The 20,037-nt window shown below is 58.7% G+C and overlaps 1 protein-coding gene across 2 annotated transcripts in view; it reads left to right on the top strand.

The window, feature by feature from the left end:
• The window catches only part of KLHL29 (kelch like family member 29), a 183,122-nt gene that overhangs the window by 116,334 nt on the left and 46,751 nt on the right, over positions 1 to 20,037 (top strand). For both annotated transcript variants that reach the window (XM_043987626.1, XM_043987625.1), the window contains exon 2: positions 193 to 505. In XM_043987626.1, the coding sequence (XP_043843561.1) occupies positions 236 to 505 (270 nt within the window). In that variant the 5' untranslated portion in view covers positions 193 to 235. The remainder of the gene's footprint in view (positions 1 to 192; positions 506 to 20,037) is intronic.

Consider the following 20,037-nt stretch of genomic DNA (forward strand, 5'->3'; position numbering starts at 1 on the left):
ATGTGGGCTGAGGGGCAAGTGGGAGAGCTCCTGGGGTCCCAAGTGCTCTGGTGAGTCAGGGGGAAGCCTGGCAGTTTAGGGGGTCTCCCCCCAGGAGCACCCCTGACCACCACGACCCTGCCTGGTCCCTGAACAAGGGGGCCTTGGAGAGCGGTCCTTCTTAAGATGCTTCTCTCTGTCCTCTGTCTCCAGGTGGTCTCAGTGGTCCCGTGCACACCAGCTGCCCGGCCCCGACATGTCCCGGCATCACAGCCGATTCGAACGAGAGTACCGCGCCCCCGGCTGGGACCGCCGTGAATGGAGCGCCAATGGCACCCATGGGAGCCTCACCAGCTGTAGTGCCGCGGCCGCTGGCGCCATCAGTGCCCGGCCCGGCCTCCTGCCTCTGCCCATCGTGCCCTCCAGGCTCCCCACACCGGCCGCCCCCGGGGCTCCCTGCACCACTGGCAGCAGCGACTCCATCACCAGCCTCGTGGTCAGCTCCTCCTCCGGGGCCTCCAGCAAGGTAGGAAGGAGCCCGAGCCACCTGGGGGTCATGCAGGGGCTTCTGGGGCGGGGGGGGGGGCGGCCCAGCCTCTTGACAAAGGAAGGTGCCCTGAGATTGGCTAACAGGCTCCCTCAATCTTCCAGAGGCCCTGCGGGGTCTACTCCTTGGGAGTGACAATGGTGCTCAAACCCCAGGGCACCAACCCAGTACAGTAGCCGTGACAGGGGGCTCACTACCACACGAGGCACCCCATGTCAGTGACTCCCGCGGTCACTCAACCAACCTTTATGAAGAGCCATGCCCTGTGCTAAGCCCTGAGGACAGTCCCTGCCCTCAGAGAACTTCCAGTCCAATGGGGCAGAGACAACAAGCAAACAGATACCACAGACACAATAAGGAGATAATGGGCAGAGGGAAGGCTTGGGGTAGGCAGCGCTGTGGCCACAGGCGCCATCGGCCTCGTGAGAGAGAGGGAGAGGAATCTGGGGGGGGGGGCGTCTGACAGGGGAGGGGGGACATGAGGAAAAGGAGGAGGGGGAGGAGGAGGAAGGGCTGGCCCCTTGGCCCCATCCCTGGCATCTCCCTAGCCCTCCCTGAGGCTGGGCATCTGACTCAGCTCAGCTCCTAGAGAGCAGCAACAAGGTCAGGGACAGGGACCCAGGGCACAGCCGCCAACGTGGGGCAGTCCCATGTCTCTGCTGTCTTTAGAAGGGAACCTACCAGCCTACAGCCCTTCCCCCACCCCCACATCTGCAGGCCTCTGGTGCCTCCGTTCAGGGCCGTGTGCATGGAGTCCGGGGGCCCCCCCGCAGCCCCAGACCACAGTGTTTAATCATCCCTCCTCCAGACACGGCAGTCCAGCCCAGGAGGTGGGGAGGGAGGGTATCAGCCTCCCTTCCTTACCACTGAGAGCTTCTGGAAAGAGTTTAGGTTGGGCTCAGGCTCCAGGAAGTCTGGCTTCCCAGCAGGGGAACCACCCAGAGCACCACCTGGGGTCTGGTGGGCCAGTGGCCAGGGCCCAAAGGGCAGAGGTCAACAGCTCCCCTGGAATATCCTCTGAACTGTCTTGGGCCAGTTGTCAGTGACAATGGGCATGGTGAGCCAGCTTCTGAGGCGGGAGGGGTCAGGTGACAGGGGCCACCTGAAGGCGGGCAGGCAGGATCCATTTCGTACCACACTCCAGAAGAGGTGATCGAGATTCCTCGGTGCGCCTGGCAGGGAGATCATGGACAAACATCAATGCCACTCTGGCACGGGGGCAGTGACCAGCCCCAACCAGAGGGAGACCATGGCAAAATCAGAAGCCACCGCAGAGGAGGGTGGGGAGAGGATGCCCAAGCAGGCCCAGGGGGGCAGAGGACATGCCAGGCAGGATTCCGGGGGGGCCTCGCTGTGCCAGGGGCTATGCCCCTCCTCACCCTCCATAGGGGACCTTGGCTTTGAGAGCACCCTTCCTCCAACACCAGCCTGCAGGCTGCTGATAGACACATAAGCGGCCCCTCCTTTGCCCGGCTTTGTGTCTCTCTGTGACCAGGACTTCAGCTGCATCTGGCTCAGAGACACCCTGGGGGCTTCGGCTGCCCACCCAGGAGCCACGGCCAGGTGCTTCTTCTATGGGGGAGCACCTTTCCATGTCAAAACAAGCTTACAAAGAAACTGTGAATAGTCAGTGTTACCAGCACTTGGTCACTTTGGGGATTCTGAACTCCCATGCGGATGTGCCCTTCCGGAAGGGTGTGCCACCCTCCATGCATCCGTGCAGGTGTGCCCCTTCAGAGGAATGTGCCCCCCATAATGCATCACCACCTCACTGTGCACACTGTGACTGCTCCATGGGCTCACCTCAGCTCTCCCTGGAGGGGCCTCTTACTGTGGGGACACTCGTGAATGCCAGGGTAGGGCATAGGTTGTCCTGCAGGGTCCCTGATGCTTGTTCCTGGTCTGGCTCACATGCTTTTTTAGGCCGAGCCATTCTCTGATAAGATTGGCCCCAAAGGGACCAGGGATGGGGGGGGGCCAGGCTTACCAAACCTCAGCTCTGCCAGCCCCATGTCATCTCCACGCTCTGCAACTCTAAGTGACTGGGAAATAGAGGTCCCCTCAATGGGGACAGGGACGCTTGGGAGGGGACAAGACCACGTGTTCCGTTCCGGAGTTTCAGGTGTCTTTGCAACGTCCATTTTGGAGTGTCCAAGAGGTGACCGGAGATGTGAGACTGGCTCAGGATGTGCGGGGTGTGAGGCAAAAAAGAGCAAAGGCCTCAGGATAGAGCCGGGGGACCTGCACAGCTTGTGGGCTTCCCCTGGATGGAGAGCCGGCCCACCAAGCAGAGTGGCAGGAGGAGCCGTTTCCTGCTCTATAAAGTGGGCAGCACATGCCCAGAGGCCCAGCTGCACAGGCTGGAGCCCACCTCTGGGGTGACTGGAACATTACCATTAGTGCTATCTCTGTCTTGTCCCATGCACCAACCTCAGGGGAGTCAGGGGAGGCGGGACAAGGCTGCCCCTTTTGTCCCTGCCCTGCATCCCCAGGGCACCGCCTCCTTGGCAGATTGGCCTCCTTCCCAGGACACCCTGGTCAAAGCTGCTGCTGCCCCGTCAGGGTCTCCTCCCTTGCTTGTCCGGGAGGGTGGCCTTCAGTCCCCCTGTCCCCCTCCATCTGGGCTGGTTCTGGTTCTGCCCCAGTGATGGGCTTGCTTGGATTCACTTAGCCACTACCTGCCTCAGGTTCCCCAAGTGTGAAATAGGAATCATGACGGCCCCTCCCTCTCAGAGTGGCAGTGGTCGCTCGGTCTAACTCTCCGTGACCCGTTCGGGGTTTTCTCAGCAAAGATTCTTCTGAATTACTGCGAGAAACCCACATTTGTACAATCTGCAAAGGGCTGGCATCGTGCTGAGTGGGGGCTTAATGAGCGCTCGTCCCCTCCCTTCCCCACTGCGTTCAGAATCTTTCCGATTTGGCACCTCCCAGGATCAGCCCCTCCGTGGCAGGGACCCCAGCACCACCTCCCTGGATACGCCGAAATTCATCAACTCTCAGCACCCAGGAGGCAGATGAGAACAGCACCCCGCCCCAGGACCCCCGTTGGCATCAGGCCATGTCAGGGGAGGAGAGATGGGAACTCCGGGGCAGGGTCTGATTCTGACAGGGTCGACCAGGGTCAGCCCACTGCGGCAGAGCATGAGAGGGAGCCCGAAGCTGTTGTGTTGGGGTCCGGCTCGGACTGCCGGATTGGTGGCTCATGCTCTGAAAACAGCCCAGCCTGAACAAGGCCTACCCTGATCTCAAATGCTGATAAAACAGCCTCCCCTTGAGGGAGCCGGGGCCTGAGACCAGGCCAGCGTGGCCCCTGCTGCCTCCTCCCGTCAGGGAGGGCCCTCTGGGGGACCAGCAGAGGGGGCATTCACCCAAATGGGAATTCAGCAACAGTGCCGAGTCCTCCTGTGGAATAGGGTCAGTGCCGTGCCTCCGTGGCACCCGGGGCAACAGGGTCACTCGCCCTGGAATCTCAGGAAGGGCCCAGCGGCCACATCATGGTGGGGGGGAGGGGGGCAGCCGGCATCCCGTGGAGAGAGACCACTCGAGGGCATCGGGCCCCCTGCAGGCTGGCCTCCAGCCACCGGGGGCACTGCCCCCGACAGCAGGCACCAGGTCCCATCTGCGGCCGCAACAAAGTGGAGACGAAAATCCTGCAGTGGACTTTGAGGGACTTACAGAGGATCCCGGGCATGTGCGTGTCCTAAAGGAGTAAAGGCTCAGCTGCTGACCGCTGACCACAGCCAGCGCCGCCTGCCACCCAAGAGAAGCGAGTCTCCTCCAGCCCAGCCACGGAAGGGAGAGAGAAATTTGTGTAGAAACTGGGGGGAGGGCACTGGGCCAGTCCCACGGGGGAGGCTCTGCCCATGGCCGTGACATAGCTGGCTCTGACACGGGCATCCTTGCCGTGCCTATTACGGTGCCCATTTTCAGGGTGAGGCAACTGAGGCTGCTCCAGGCTCAGGGAGGCTAAGGAATGCCATGAGGAGCCCAAGCTGGATGGGAATCTTCAGGCAGTGCTAGGACCAATGGCCTCTGAAGGGTCCTTCAGCAGTGAGCATCTAGGTTGTGGAGACGTCACCAGGGCCGCCCCTCTGCAGCTGTTCGGGGTCTCTCTGGGCCACAGCACCTCCTGTCAGGGAGCTGGGCCCCTCATCCCCGGGCAGGGCTCAGTAAGTAGATGGGCTGGGCTGACCCCCTCCCCCCTGCCACCCACCCAGGGCAGTGCCCAAAGGAGTTGGCATTTGGAACACGGGGCCAACAAGGGGGTCTCTTCCTGAATGGAGGGAGAGGTCCCAGGTCGACTTAGACTGTTTCCTGATTGGTCCAGGAAGCCCTAGGCCTCTGTTCCAGGGAACAAGGTGTCACACAGTAGGCACTCTATAATTGTAAACCACTGAGCACTTGCCTGGCACATAGTAGGTATTCTATAATTATGAATCACTGAGCACTGTGCCTGGTACACAGTAGGTATTCTATGATTGTAAACCACTGAGCACTGTGCCTGGCACAGAGTAGATACTCTGTAAACACTGAGCTCAGTGCCTGGCACATAGTAAGTGCTCTGTTATCACTAAGCACAGCACCTGGCACACAGTAGGTGCTCTATAATTGTAAATCACTGAGCACAGTGCCTGGCACACAGTAGGTGCTCTGTAATCACTAAGCACAGTACCTGGCACACAGTAGGCACTCTATAATCGTAAATCACTGAGCTCAGTGCTTGGCACTGTAGGCACTCTGTAAATGCTTATTCACTTCCCTATCCCCCATGCCCCAAGGGTAGCACGGCATGGTAAGACCCAACCACAGAGGTGCTGTCCATGCAGGTAGGGACCTCTGGTAGCCCCTGTGCTCAAGCAGGTGGGGGCAAGGCAGCCTTCAGACTCAGCCTCCTAGGAGAAAGGTTAGAGAGGCTCTGTCCAAGCACAATTGGCCAAGTCTGTTCAGCCTTCCCTCTTCCTCAGAGTGCTCACACACCCCTCTTCTGGGAGCCTTTCCTTCTGCCCACCTGGTCCCTGCCTTCCTCCCCACTGGTGCTCAGATGGCCCAGCCCTCATCAGGTCAGCCAGGAGGAGGCTGGACCTGCCTTCCCCCAGCTCCACTGTCTGGGGTGCATCAGCCTGAATAGCAGCACCTGCGAGCTCTGCCTCGAGCCCTAAGACAAAGTCTTGGGCTTTGCCAAGTGCTTTGGCCTCCTACCTTGGGGCAGCTAGGTGGCACAGTGGATAGAGCATCGGCCCTGGAGTCAGGAGTACCTGAGTTCAAATCCGGCCTCAGACACTTAACACTTACTAGCTGTGTGACCCTGGGCAAGTCACTTAACCCCAATTGCCTCACTGAAAAAAAATATTTAAAAAAAAAAGGGGGCCCCTCCCAGAGCAGTGACCCCATAGGCCCACTCAGGCCCTGTGTGAGGCCAGGTTCCCAGAGAGCCAAGCTGCTCCAGGCCCTGCCCCCTCCTCTTTCTCAGCCCTGGGCGGCTGGTGGCCACACCCTCATTTAACCCCAGTTATCAGCCAGGCTTTCATTGCTCATGGGATGGGAAGGAAGGCCGAGTCTCCAGCCTGTGGCCTCGTGCTCAGAAGGCTGCCACCCTTCCCTTCTGTCCCCAAGTCAGCTGCTGAGCTCCAAACTGATGTCCTGAGGGCTGGGTAACGACTGGCGGGAGGAGGTCAGGGGACCAAAGGGTGGGAAGCCACCCTGAACTCCAGACCTAGGACAGGGCCCCTGGGGCTGAGGGCATGGTCTTGGCCCTGCACCCCACTGAAGCCATGAGGGGAAACAGGAACCCTGGTGGGGGGCGGATCAGGCACTGCTAGGGGCCACGACAGCCAGATCCTGTCCCCCACATCCTTGGCCCTGGGCAGAGGCAGGAGCTGCAAGAGGAAGCCCAAAGCAGATGGATGTGAAGGCAGGGGAGGCCCTGTCTGTCTAGGAGAATAGTCACCACTCCGCCCCTGGTCTCATTGTACCTGTCAAGCCTCACAGGCAGGGCCCTCCCGAACACACTGCCCCGTGCCCCATGCCCAGGAAGGGCTTGGGAGAAGGACCCTTGGCTCCAAGGGAGGTGATTTATAACTGGACCAAGGTCAGGCCCAATGAAAGGGCTACCTGAAGCCATGGTGTCCACATCACAAATTGACACCTGGGCCAGCATCTCTACTGCCCCCAGGACAGCAGGGAGTGAGGACCAGAGAGCCAGCAAAGGGGCTGAGAGCAAACAAACAGCTGGCACGGAAGCCTCTGACCATGTGGCCCTCCCAGGAAGAGGAGAGCTGGAGGTAGGCTGAGGCAGTGGCCACCTGGCCCTCCAGGAGCAGAGGCTGTGGGGCCCTGACATTCCCCCTAGGCAGAAGCCATGCCCAAGGTCTGAAATCTCCCCTTGGGCATGGAGCCCAGACAGAAGAGCCTAACTCTTGGAATACCCTCTCTGCCACAAACGGCTGGGTCCCCTGAGGACACACTCAGTGCTCTCCCCACACTTGAGGTTATTCCCAACAGCACCTGGCACCCAGTAGGTGCCCTTGGAAAGGAGCTGACCCCTATCCTTGCCTGAATGACTCATTCAATCTAGATTCCACAGAGGACTGCACACACCTTGGCTTCAGGAAGCCTAGTGCTACCCCAGGAGCCAGGAGGCCTCTCACGGCCTCTGGGAATGCAAAGGCTTTTCTCCAAGATCTGCAACCTCTGCCAAGAGGGAGAGAAAAGATAGGAACAGAGTCCCTCAAGACACATCCAGGGCCCCTGGTGGGGATCCTCCCAGATTCCCAGTTCTGGGGCCAGCTGCAAGCACCCCAAGAGCCCAGCGAGGCCCTCATTTAATGAGCTAGAGTGATAAGAATTAGCAGCGGTGATGCTGAAAGTAGTTGGCACCGATATAAATCATGCTTTATGGTTGGCAGAGGGCCTCACTTTCTCCTCTAACAACTCTGTGAGGCAGATGTTACCATCATCCCCATTTTACAGATAAGGAAACTGAGGCCCAGAGAGGTTAAGCAATGTGTCCGAGGTCACACACAGCTGGCAAGTATCTGGCTGAATTTGAACTCAGGTCTTCCTGACTCTAAGTCCAGTCCTCCAGCACACCTGCCAAATCACAATCAAACATTTCCCCTATAACCCCCAGGCACACTCTCTCACAAATACATGCACCATCCATGGGAAGAGCGACATGCCAAGGGGAGATCAAAGGGCATTTGGGATCCAGAGCTCCTCTGACCCTGGGAGCAGCTAGAGGGTTGGCCTTATCCAACCAGATCCCAGCTCATTCTCCCGGCCAATGCTTTCCCTGTCCCGGACTCAGTTTCCCCTTCGAGAAAAGGAGGGGCTGACCCAGCTGTCCTCTAAGGAGCCCCCTCTCCATGGGGAGCCTCAGCAGCAGCTCCCTGGGGCTAGAAACCCTGCATTCAGTAACTCACTTTCCCCTTCTGTCAGGAATGCAGCAGTCCCAGAGGGACTGATGAGGCAGGATGGCTCTGCTCTCCCCCAGAGTGGGGGGAGGGAATGTCCCTCGCTGGAAATGTCAGGCTTTGAAAGTGTGCTGTGTCTGCATGTATATTGTGTGAGTGCGATTGCCTGGCACATAGTAGGCGCTTAATCCATGTTTAGCAATTGATTGATTGTGTTTATGTGTATTGTATGAGTGTGTTTGTGAATGGGGGGGGGCTGATAAAGGTATAAGGAGCCCCCACCCAGAATGACACAGGCTTCCTCTACATTGTCCTACCCCACTGTGTCTGGAGGCCTCTAGGCTCCAGCTTCCCCACGTGCTGAATGGGCCCATCTGTCTGGGGAGCTCACACTCTGGCCAGGGGAGGGAGGAGGGGCCCAACCCAGCCCTGTCTTGCTCCTTGGAGCTCCGGAGGCCAGGGGTGGTGGGGGGGAGAGGGGGAGAGTCTGGGAGCCCTGGTGAGCCTCAGGCTTCACAGGAACAGGCAAACGCAATGGGCTGGGAGCTCAACATCTGGCTCTGGGCCTCTCCTTGTGGGGGGGGCAACATCTGGAGCTCATCAGGTCCCAGACTTCCTATTGGAAGGCAGGCCTGTCACCTGGTGCTGCCGGGAGGAGCCAGGGAGCTCTCTGAGGAGAAGAGAACGTGTGCCTCCCGGGTCCTAGGAGCCTTCCCTTCCCTACCGGCCTGCTTACGCACAACACTCCATCTACCATCTCCGTGCCTTTGCCCCGGCCATGCCCCTCGACAGGAGTGCCCTCTGTCTTTACCTCTGCCTCGAAGGGTGTCGGGCACCACCTTCTACACTCCACCTGGGATCTAAGTGTGTTGTTAATGTGCTTATTCACTCTCCCTTTGGGTTGTGGAGAAAGCCTTTGATACGAGCTCGGCGTCTCCCACCTTAGGACAGAAACTCCTCTGGAAGCCGTGATCGTTTGAGCCCTTATGCAGTGCCTGACGCACAGTAGGTGCTTAACAAGCACTCATCGGTTGATTGATTGGTCACTGGCCGGTACTGGAAGGCTTTGGGGCGCCCCAAAACTGAGCAAAATGTGACTGCTTTGGCCGTGGCAGCAGGTCCTCCGGCTCAGAGGAATGGGGTGGTTCCTCCCTCGAGGCCCTGAGCCCTGAGGGGTGGGGGGGGCACAGTTAGTCCTTGGGTCCGCCCTCTCTGTGTCTCGGGGTGCTCGGCAGCATCTTCTCCTCCCTTCCATCCTGGATGCATTTACATACCAAATGGGTTTTAATTTCCTATTTTTCCTGAAGGTCATGGTGTTCATTTATCATCATTATTTATGACCGAAGCACGAGCCATTTTAATTATTTTAGCGCTGTTCACACGCGGCAGAATCTCTTTTGCTCGGAAGAGTAAGACAGTTTTTAATTGCCTGAAGATGGGGGACTGCTCGGCCCGGCTTCGTCAATTAAAGCCGTTGCCTTGGCCCATAGAGATGGAAGGTTCAGACGGCGGCAGGTTTGGGAGGACATCTAATGAGGCTGTTGGCCGAGATCAGCCCCACCCTTCCAACAGGCTGGGGGCAGGGGGTAACCATCAGGGGTCGCCATTGAATCCGAGTATCATTAACTCCAAACTGGACTGAACAAGGACCGCTTGACCGAACAAAGCATCTTCCACAAGTGCCATCCAATGTGGATGAAATACCGCCAAGGATGGGGAGCTCCCTACCTCAGCAAAATGGGGTGTAGTCCGTTCCGCTCCCGGACAGTACTAATCAGTGGGAATTTTTCCCGATGCCCGGTGACTATTAATGCTGAACACTTGCTATTTCCTTTCCTGCACACGTCTAACAGCTCCTCTTGAAATGCAAGGCCGGCTTCTCTCTCCGAGTCCTTGAGCCAAGGGGCAACCGGGGACTGCCTTCGATGCTCCCTCCGCTCTCTGTCAGTCAGACCCGCGTCTTCCCTGAGGTCACAGGAGGTTCTAGAGCCTTCTTCCGCTCTCGGCTCCAGCCAGAGCAGGACAAGATGAGCTAGCCTCATTCCCTTAGTTAGTGGGGAAATCCGGAAGATGCTGAGATGCGGGTTACCTAGAGTTTAGCAGCCCTTTGGTCAAGGGGTGTGGGCTCAGGGAAGGCAGATCACTCCAGAGTGGTCGAACTGAGAGCAGATAGAAAGTCGGTCTGCAGCGGTGTGCACTGAGGGAGGCATGGATAGACAGTGGTTTTGAGAAAGGTGGAAGGGGTGCTTGCTAACAGACAGAAGATCGGTGAGTTAACCGTGTGAGGTCGCGGTCAAAATAGCTCCCAAGCCCGGAGAGGAGTCTGTCCTCGGGCGGCTCCGGAAGGGCCCTGTCCTGGGGCCACACTTTGAAAAGGACCGGCTAGAGGGGCCAAATGCAGGTGCTGAGGAGGAAGGACCCGGAGTCCAGACCGGGCAAGAGTTTCCACATTCTGTCTGGCCTAGAGACTCGGGGGACGGGACGCTTGGGGATAAATGGCTAAAATGGGTCACAAGGAGAAGAGGTTAGCCTTGTGGGAATGGGGCACGGGGAGCCATGGGGAGGGGAGGGGAGCCACTCAGGAGCTTTGACCTTGGTCCCAACAGTGAGAATTGGGAGAGCAGGGAGTGAGCAGCTAGGGGAGCCTCAGGAGGAGGAGGGCTCCCCTCCGGTGGAGCTGTCCAGGTGAGGTGACATGGAGTTGTCCGGCATGCTAGGGAGGGGGTGCTCCTTCCAGGAAGGGTTGGCCTCGCTGAGCACATCTCAGATTCCGTGGTTCCCCATCTCTGGGACCACCAAAGGGCCCTTCTGTAAGGTAGAGATGGACAGGGACCCTAGGAGTGAGAGCTGGAAGGGAGCTTCTGACTGGACAGAGGGAGATCCGGAGGGCCCCCACGCAAAGCCTTGCAGGGACTGAGATGAAGGCAGAATTTGGCTCCGGTCTCCCCTGACTCGCTGCCTGGTGGGGGTGGGATGTGTCTGGTCTTGTGTGGGGGTCACTCACATGGGCAGGCACGTGCCTCGCCCGCATCCCCCCCCCACCCCATCCCCTCCTCTGGGCTTGGCTGTCATCACCGAAGTTATCAAGGCCACTCACAGCACTGTTTTTCATCCCCAGAAATATTCTGCGAGTACGGCATGTGCTCATAAAATAAACTGTTTTCCCATTTCCCATTCTTTGTGCAGGATCCGCCACAAACCTGGGCCCAGGAATGGGGCCTGGCAACGGGTGAGGGCTCTAAGGGTAAACACTGATCCTCTGCAAACTCCCACCACTGATGAGAAAACCTGCCTGGCCATGGGGGAATGGAAACCACCCCCCACCCCCTGCCCGGCCAGAGCTGGATGCCCGGCTTGACCGGGTCTACAGGGCCCCTGATGGTGTAGGTGGCACTGTTCCCACCTGGCCCCCAGGATGGCCCGGGCCCCAGACCGGGCAGCCGAGCAGGCATCAGGCCAGACCGAAATCCGGCCCCTCAGGGGCTTCAGTGGAGGCAGGGGCTGCCTGACTTTTATAACTTGATGCGGATCCAAACCTCACCCCCAGGCCTGCTCTGAGGATCGCGGGGGTTCATTGTGGGCCCCTCCTCAATGCCTGTATGGGTCAGGGGGCTCCATCTGAAAACCAGCCCCTGCTGTCTTAAGGGATCAGGAGGGGAAGCCTGTGGACATTCAAGGAAACCAGGTTTCTTCAGCGTGGCCGCCCACAAGGCAACAGTGAACACCTCTGTGTGCCAAGCACTGTGCTCCAAGATGGAGAGACAGAAAGAAAACCACCCCCTACCCTCTGGGTGCTTACACTCCAATGGGGACAATCAGGCCAAGAGGGAGCAAGGCTGGCCAGCCCAGACCGACGGGAACACCCTGAGCCAGAAGCCTGGCCAGGAGACAGCACGCCCTCTTTGGGGGAGGCGGCTCACAGCTGTGGTTTCTCCCCTGGCAGCTGGTTCTCTGGGCAAGGCTCCTGTGACTTCAGATGCCTTGGGGGCAGTGCCAGCCAGGCCAAGCCGAGCCCTGTTCTTGGTAGTGAGCTGCCCCTTTCTCTGTGAGAGCCCACCCCAGACCAGGCAGCAGAGCTGGCTTTTCAGAGCAGAATTTAGGTGTAGGGCCCCAAAGGAAAGCAGTGCTCATGTCTTCCCTGGAGGACCCTGAGCAGGTGGGGGAGCCCTCAGCTTGGAGGCTCCTCCAATGGCCCAGAGAAGCTTCTCTGCAAAGGTCGGGAGCACAGGTCTGGTTGCCTTCTTTGTGTGCCAGGACCCCAAGTGCAGAAACACGGGGGTTCTTGTCATTTGCGAAGCCCTCTCTAGGGAGGCCTGGATTCTAATCCTGCCCCTGTAGGGTAGCCTTGAGAAGTCTCTCCATTCCATTTCCTCGTCAGCCTGATGGGAAGGAGCATGAGGCCTGCACTGCACCCCTGGGGGCTGACTAGGAGGGCCCAGCAAGATCCCAAATGGGGTGGGAGGCCCTAAGCCCCCTGCCCCGCCCAGCAGCCATCTCCTTGGTGTTGGTGGAGCCCATACAGCTACCAATGTCTGCCGTGGACGGGCGGCCCCACAGAAGCTATGGGAGCAAAGAACTTTGTTTGTTCATCACTTTTTCAATCACTTTCACTCCCAAAATAGAGGCTGATTTTCTTTTTAAATTAAAAACTCACTCTTTGGAAAGTGAGCAGAGCAAGGAGAATTATAAATGAGGGCCCGACATTCACACTTAGGATAATTATTAGCTGCTGCCTTCGCAAAGAGCATTTCTGCCACTCACTGCCCGTCACGCCCTCCTTTCTCCCGGGCTCAGCTAGTATGGGCTCCTCCCAGGGGTCAGGCTGGAAGCAGTCCTCCCCCCCCCCCACCAGCCATTCCTTGTGCCATCATGAGGCCGCCATCATCTCAATTTCTGGAGCGGGCAGTGCCCAGCTGGGAAGGACCAGGGCGCCTTTCTCCCTTGAATGGGAGGCCGGGCTGGTGGCACCCAAGGGAAGAGCCATGAGACCATCACAACCCAGTGTGTGGGCTGGCCTAGCCGAGGTGCCGCCACAAGACCCCGTGCCAGGGAGATTGCGTCTTCCACAGTCAGCTGGCAGAGTCTGGGCAGGCCAGGGATGCAGGCTGGGGGCCCTTCAGGAGGGCAGAGCCAGAGCAAGAGTGGAAGCCTTCATCCCAAGCAGCCATGACAGGTCAGAGAGCCTCATTGTTTAAGACGGAGCCAAGAAAGAGGAAGATCGGCCTCCCCTCTCCAGCCTGGACAGCCGGGCTTGGTGCTCAGGCCCCCTTCTCAGCTGAGGCTGGGGGGAGTCCACCCACAGGGAGCCGAACCCCTCAGCCTCCTTCAGGACAGAGGTGGGCGTTCTAGGCCACCAGCCAGGCTTTCCCTCCCACCTGAGCAGTTGGGGGGGGGAGGGAGAGGGGGGAGGGGAGAGGAAAGGCAGGCCATATTAGGAGGGAAAGCTGGAGTCCAACCCAGCCCCCAAGGGACAACCCTCTGGGTGACCCAGAAAAGAGCCCTAGAGCTTGTGGAGTCAGAGGCCCTGGCTTCAAAGCCCAGCTGAACCCCTTCAAATTCATGTGACCTTGAACAAGTCATTGCCCCGGGCCTCAGGGTCCTCTTCTCTAAACTGAGGTTCCTTCCAGTAATCCCAGGTTCAGAGAGACAGTTGTGGGGGCTCTAGGAAGCAGATATTCCTGGTCCTGGAGCAGCTGGGGATGCATCTTCAGCTCCAAGCACAGGGTGCTGTCTGTGCTGGTGAATGAGGAGCAGACCTCTCCTGTGGGAGGGTCCTCTTCCTATGTAGTTGTGGCCAGGTTGGCATGGGCATCCTGGTGGTTCTGTACCAACACCATCACCAGAATAACCAGAGTTCAGAGAGGAATGTGGCTGGGGGCCAGGGCTCCAGCCCAGGTGGCCAGCCACTTTCTACCAAGTTGTGAAGAACCTAGAACCTCGAGCTTGTAGATGTGGGGAAGGAGAGCTGGGGGCTCCAGGTGGACTGCCCAGGAATCCTGCCCGGACCTGGGAAGTGGGCTCTGGACCTTTCCTGCAGACGCCCTGAAGTCACTCTCTGACTCCCCAGCACTGGACCTCCTAGTTCTGGGAGCTCTTAGAAGCTCTGATACAAAGTAACCCAGTAACAGCTTCCTGCCTGGAGGAGGAATCTCCCTGGCTAACCTGCCTCAGACTCCCCCTCCCACTGTCTGGTGAATTCTCTCCGACTTCTCAAGTGCAGAGCTTCCGATTTTATCTTGCCTTCAGTCCCTCAGTGCTAGTTGTGGGGGCAACCCTGTATGTGTTAAGCTAAGACTGGGCGAGGCATGGCAGGAACAGGCTGGGCTAGTCCTGCCTGGGGGCTGCAAGCTGAAAATGGTCCCAGGTGTCTGCTTGGGGGTGGGCCAAGGAAGATGTCACAGACTGCGCCAGGGTCAGCCCCAAGCAATGACCCCCAAGTCCAGGTGACAAAGTCATCCTCATGTGCCAGGCCATGAGCCAAGTTCTGGGCATACCGAGAAAGGCAGAAGCAGGCCCAGCCTCTAAAGGTGCCCATTCGAATGGGGAGACACCAGGCATAGAGACCCTCAGGAGACGGGCACAGGAGACAAGGACCAGACAAGCACTAGCCTTACAGGAGATGGGACTGAAGGAAGCCGGAGGTGGCAGCCCAAGGGAGTGCCCAGGGTCAGGTCTCGGAGGCTGCTGTGCCCAGATCACAGGATACGGTGAGAAGTCTGCCCAGGCTCCTGTTGTTCACACCCACACCCCCTGATCAGGTCGCAGGCCTGTGAGACTGGCCCGGCCTGTCTGCGACTTACGGACACCTGCAGGATGGACCAGAGCAGACAGCTCCCATCACCCCTCATGGCCAGCCCTGTCCTAAGCAGGCTACAGCATGGCCCCAGATGCCAGCCAGGGCCCCTGGGCCTTTGTGGTCCGTCTAAGCAGGCGGCTTCTCTGGAGGCTGGGGGTTAATTGCGCGTTCTCATGGCTACAGAAGCTGTTGTCAGATTTCTGCATCGGCTGGCTTCCCAGTAAGTGGTCCCTCAGGGAATCAGGTAACTCGGAGGACAAAAGTGATAATGATGAAAACTGCCGACTCCCCAGGAGGCCGTGGAGGCTGGAGAGGGAGGCCAGCTCTCAAGTTACATTCGGGGAGTCTCTCTCAGGGTTCAGCCACCAACCCTGTCCTGGGACTCAGTCACGTGAGATTCTATTTGTAAAGCACTTATCGCACAGTAGGTGCTCAATCAATTCTGACTCCCTCCCTCCCCCCCCCCCAGTCCTCCCATGAGGTACAACCCACCTCCTTTGGACATCTTCTGCAAGGCCTCTATTTGGGGGCGATGAGTGTCTGGGGTATTGTGACAATTGTCAGTTGCCTTGGGTCACCAGCAGAAACAGAGACCCAACCGGCCCAGTGAGAGGTGCTGTCTTTTCACTGGGGGGGACATTCTAGGGCAGAATTGTTTTGCTCTGAGTTTCCTCCCCTCTGCCCCCCCCCAATGCTCTCATCCTTCTCTCTTTGTGCCTCAGGGTCCTCAGAGGTGTAGGGGCCCCTCCCCCATTAGAATGGAAACACCTAAAGACGAGAGGGGGGCTTGCCGGCACACAGTAAGGGCATAATAAATGCTCTCTGACCGACTGACTGGTGCAGACTAGAAAGCTGCCAGGCTTTTTCATTAGTGATGCTTGAGTGGGCCACATGCAGCTGGGGAGGCTTCCTGGAAGAGGTGGTGGGAGCTGGGCCTTGGAGGATAGATAGGATTTGGAGAGGTCAGGAGGAGGGACAGGAATGAGAAAAGTCTCAGCAGCAGTGGCAGCTGGTGGCGATCTCAGTGCCCAGGGCACTTATTCCTGAGTCAGGGTGCTTAGTCAGGCACCTGCCACTTACAAAGCACCTACTGTGTGCCAGCACTAAGTTCAATAAGCACTGGGGCTACTGAGGCAGAAGGCAGTCTCGTCCTCAAGGAGACAACAGTAAACATCTCTTTATAAACAGGACAGACAGAGAGCGCCTCAGAGGGAAGGACTGGCATCCAGGGGATCAGGACAAGCTGCCTGGCAAAGGGGGCCCTAGAGGAGCGACGTCATTCCAGACATGGGCCACAACCAGAGAAAATGGCCAGAGTCTGCAGAGGCAGCTGGGAACTCCACAGGGGTCACAGCTCTGAGGCCTTCCTGTGTGTGTGTGTGTGTGTGTGTGTGTGTGTGTCTTCCAAGGTAAGCCAGAGAACACAGTGAGTTTGGAAGTGAAGCATCTGTGCAATAGCATAACCATCGATGCCCTTTATCTAGAGCCAGCTCTGTGGTTCCTCAAGGTCTTTAACTAAGATGACCCACCTGGCTGGGAAAGTTAGCAACAAAGCATGTCCCCATTAGCTGGGCTGCACTAGTCCACCAGTACACGGAGCAACTGGGAAGAGGGAGCGTTGCCCTGTATGGAGCCTCAGGCCTTGGCCACACCTCTGGAGGAGCTGCTGACCCCGGCAGGCTCAGGGCCCCTGCTCAGGCCCTACCCTTGCAGCCTCCAGGCCTCCGCTTTGCTGTCCAGAATTCATTTCATGGCTAGCTCCACCTCAGGGAACAGTGGACGCTACCATGCTTTCTTAGCCTAAAGCCTCCTTCTCTAACCTCTCAGAGGAAAAGGGGAAAAAAGACAGAACTCCCTACCCGGGAGACCAAAACACCTCCCTGGCATGCCCCTTCTGGTCCTGGCTACGGAGGCCTCTCCTCTCCCTAGCAAGGAATTTCCAGGCCCATGTGCCAAGTCCTCTCAAACAAAGAGGAGCGAATGCCCTCAGGCTGGGCCTTTTCATTGGGCTCTTCTTAAGTCAAGGGGGCGGGACCTCCGGGGACACCGAGGCCAACCCGGCCTGGGCTGACCATCCCCTTCGGGAGTCACTCCCAGTTGGGGGCAATGGACTGGGAGGAGTGGGCGGGGTCAGGTGCCGGCGCTCCAAAGCCAGTGACTGGAGAATCCATGGTGGGTGGTAACCCCTACCAGTGACAGAGCCGGGGCAGTGGGGGCCCTCTTCTGTTCCCTAGGACCAGGAATGTTCCCCCTGAACTCAGATGAATGAAAAGCATTCAAAGGCGCCCCAACCTCCTGCCTCTCAATATCTGTAACAGCATAAAGAAGGGGAAGGGGCGGGGTGCTGAGGCCCGTAGGGGAGCAGGCTGACGAACAGGCAGGAGGGGCACTTCGGCCTCTGGCTTGGGGGCCCTTCTCCTGCCCGGGTCCCACCCCCGAACTCCAGGTCTGCGCAAATCTGCCCCCTCCCCCCAGCCACCCCGGTGGCTCAGGAGCCTCGACGGACTCCTCCGGGCTTTGAGACCCCGGGAAGCTCAATGGTCCTCCCCCGCCCCCACCTCGCTCAAGTCTGGTGGGAATCCCCTTTCTCAGCGTGGGGCCTATGTCTCCGTGAGACTACACGGGCCCCACCCCTCTCAGGTTCCCCGACGCCCCCTCCGCTCCGAGTGCCGGAATCGTCCATCCCTGGGGTGCTGGGTTCTCGTAGAGACCCCCGGAGCAGCGCAGGGGGCTTTGGGGTGGGCGGGGTTCAAAGGCCTCCGGACGGCGCCCCAGCTCCTTCCCAACTTTGCATCGTTTAACAAACATTTTACAGTGGATGCGAGGCCCCTCGCTGTCCCGCCGGAGTCAGGCTGGGATTCCTTTTTCAGGAAATTAAGCTAATTGCAGCCTCCATTTCCTGGCTCAGCTCGCGCGCCTCTTACTGGGTCAGGTGTTTCAATTATCGCTGTCCTTCTGTGGTAATTATTTTGCTCCGTCTCCCAGGTCAGTGCCCGTGCTGGGAGCCCCTCTGTTTGCCCATTAGGCCTGGCTGCACATATCAGACAAGCGCCCCAGCTGCCGCGGCCTCCGCCGGGCCCCCCACCCCCCGCCACTTCAGACGGAAGGGTCACAGCGTGGGGGGGGTGCACACCCCTACCCCTCCTCTCCCTGCTCTGCCCTGGTCACGGAATTGGGGGGTGCACACTTCTGCTCCACGCCACCCCCACACGTAGACCTTGTTCTGCTGCCTGCCTCATCATGGGACCTGGCCTCTGTGCCATCTCAGTGGCCCCAGATCCCCCACCCCAAAGATCCCACCCAGGCAGGTGTAAGGTTGCTTATTTTATCCTTAAACCTGGGGGTGATTTGGCCTTTTGTATCATTTGACTCATATTATCTCAACTTGATAAGATGATGTGGGGAGAAGTGAGCCTGGCGGAGAGGCTGTGGAATGATGGGGGGGCGGAGGCTGTGGAGATGATGAGCCCCAGAGCATCCCTAACCACATTCTATTGCCCCACACCACCCCCACACTCCCCTGAGTCTGGGAGGCCCCCAGTTACTACCATTATTTTTGAAAGTCAAACTTGCATTAATAGAATGAAGTCTAGAAATGAAACTTGGGCAACCAGGTCAAAAAGATGCCCAGACCAGGAGCCCAGGAGGGAGGCAGTGCCCCTCAGCAGGCCTGGCTCTGCACCTGCCAGAGCAGGAGCAGGACAAGCCCCTCCCTACAGCCTTCCTCTTCTCAGCAAAGACCAGACCTGGGACCCTCCCATGGGGGCTGAGTCTCCTGGGCAGAGACCAGACCTTCAGAGCCGCTCAAGAAATGATAGTGGGATCATCTGGGCCTTGATTTGTTGGGCCAGAGCAGGGTCAGACTGGTGCCCTCGGGTTCCTGTCTGGCCGAGGCTTTACAGTCTTCACCTTCCCATCTCACACTGAGCACGGGTGTGCTTGTGGAAATCCCCATTCGAAAGTGTTGTGGTCACACCCCAGACCACACCTCACCTGCCCAGCCACCTTAGGGATGCTTGGTCCAATGGCCCAGAGAGAGCCGGGCTTGCCTTAGGTCACACAGCTGGTCAGCCGAGGCCTCCAGACCCTGCCCTTGGCTGCTCCTCAGCCTCCTGACTGGGGCCCCTGGGTGAAGGAAGAATCCTGTCTCTGTTTAGCCTTCCAACTCCAAGGCTAGTCAGTGGGCAGGGGGCTCTTAGCACCTGATGGACCTCACCTTGGTGAAATGCAAGACCTTGTTCCTCCCCCTGCCAGAGAAACCAAGTCTGGCTGCTGCCCAGTCTCTTGGGCAAAGCAGGCCAAGTCCTGCTGCAGCCAGAGCCTTCCCCCCCCCCAACCACTGGGCTACACGTCTACACTGAAGCTGCTCAGTGACAAATGGCCAGGTGCCTGCCCTCAGGACGCATACAGCCTCCTGGCGGAGTGAGGGAGAGAAGCAGCACGTGCCCCGGTAAGGAGATTTGGGGTGACTAAGGAGGTGGCAGCCGAGCCAGCTCTGGGGAGGGGGCCCTTGGGAGCAGAAATACAGAGGGTGGGTGTTGTGCCCAGTTGGCGATTTGAGACTTTCCAGTAATGACTGGGAAACCAGCATGCAGGAAATGCCTGCTGTGGTGGGTGACTGCCTACCATTTCGGGGTTCAGAAGAAATCCTGGGCCAGATGTTCCTCTTCAGAGGGAAGCCCAAAGTGGGGCTGAGGGGGGCGGGGTAGGAGAAGGCAGGTGGCAGGACAGACAGACCTGAGGCTGAGCCCAGCCAGCCAGGCCCTTAGCAGTGTCCCCAGGGGCTGACAGACTCATCTTACCCCTGGCACCCCCACCCACCCCCAGACAGATGGCGCCTTCCAAAGTCTCCAGTTGTTTTTGAGGAATCTTGAAACCACCCGTGGAACATTTTTGACGGTGTAGGTCATCTAGGAGCCAGCGGCTCAGAAAGCTGGGGCCCGAGGGGTCCCCAGGGGAGGCAAGTGCATGGAGGAAAGGTGGCAGCTGCGGCTGTCCGGGGTAGGCCAGAGGGATCAAGCCAAGGGGGAGGTGCCCTGGACATATCCTCTGGGGAGGGGGGAGCAGGGAGGAGGTTCTGTGGCTGAGCTCCCCAGCTTCCCACAGAAGGAGGAGCTGTGCTGGGAGCCAGCAAGACAGACAGACTGTCCCACGTACCAAGGGAGGCCAGTCAGCTGCAGCCAGAGCCAAGGAGGGCCCCTGTGCCCTCGGCCTGTGAAGACCCTGTGGCTGCCCCCTCCAGCAGCCACAGATTAGGGGCCTGGGTGGGGCTTTCAGGACCAGAGTCCCCAGAGGGCTTTAGG

The sequence above is a fragment of the Dromiciops gliroides genome, chromosome 2 (genome assembly GCF_019393635.1).
Source record: "Dromiciops gliroides isolate mDroGli1 chromosome 2, mDroGli1.pri, whole genome shotgun sequence".
NCBI classification, from domain to species: Eukaryota; Metazoa; Chordata; class Mammalia; order Microbiotheria; family Microbiotheriidae; genus Dromiciops; species Dromiciops gliroides.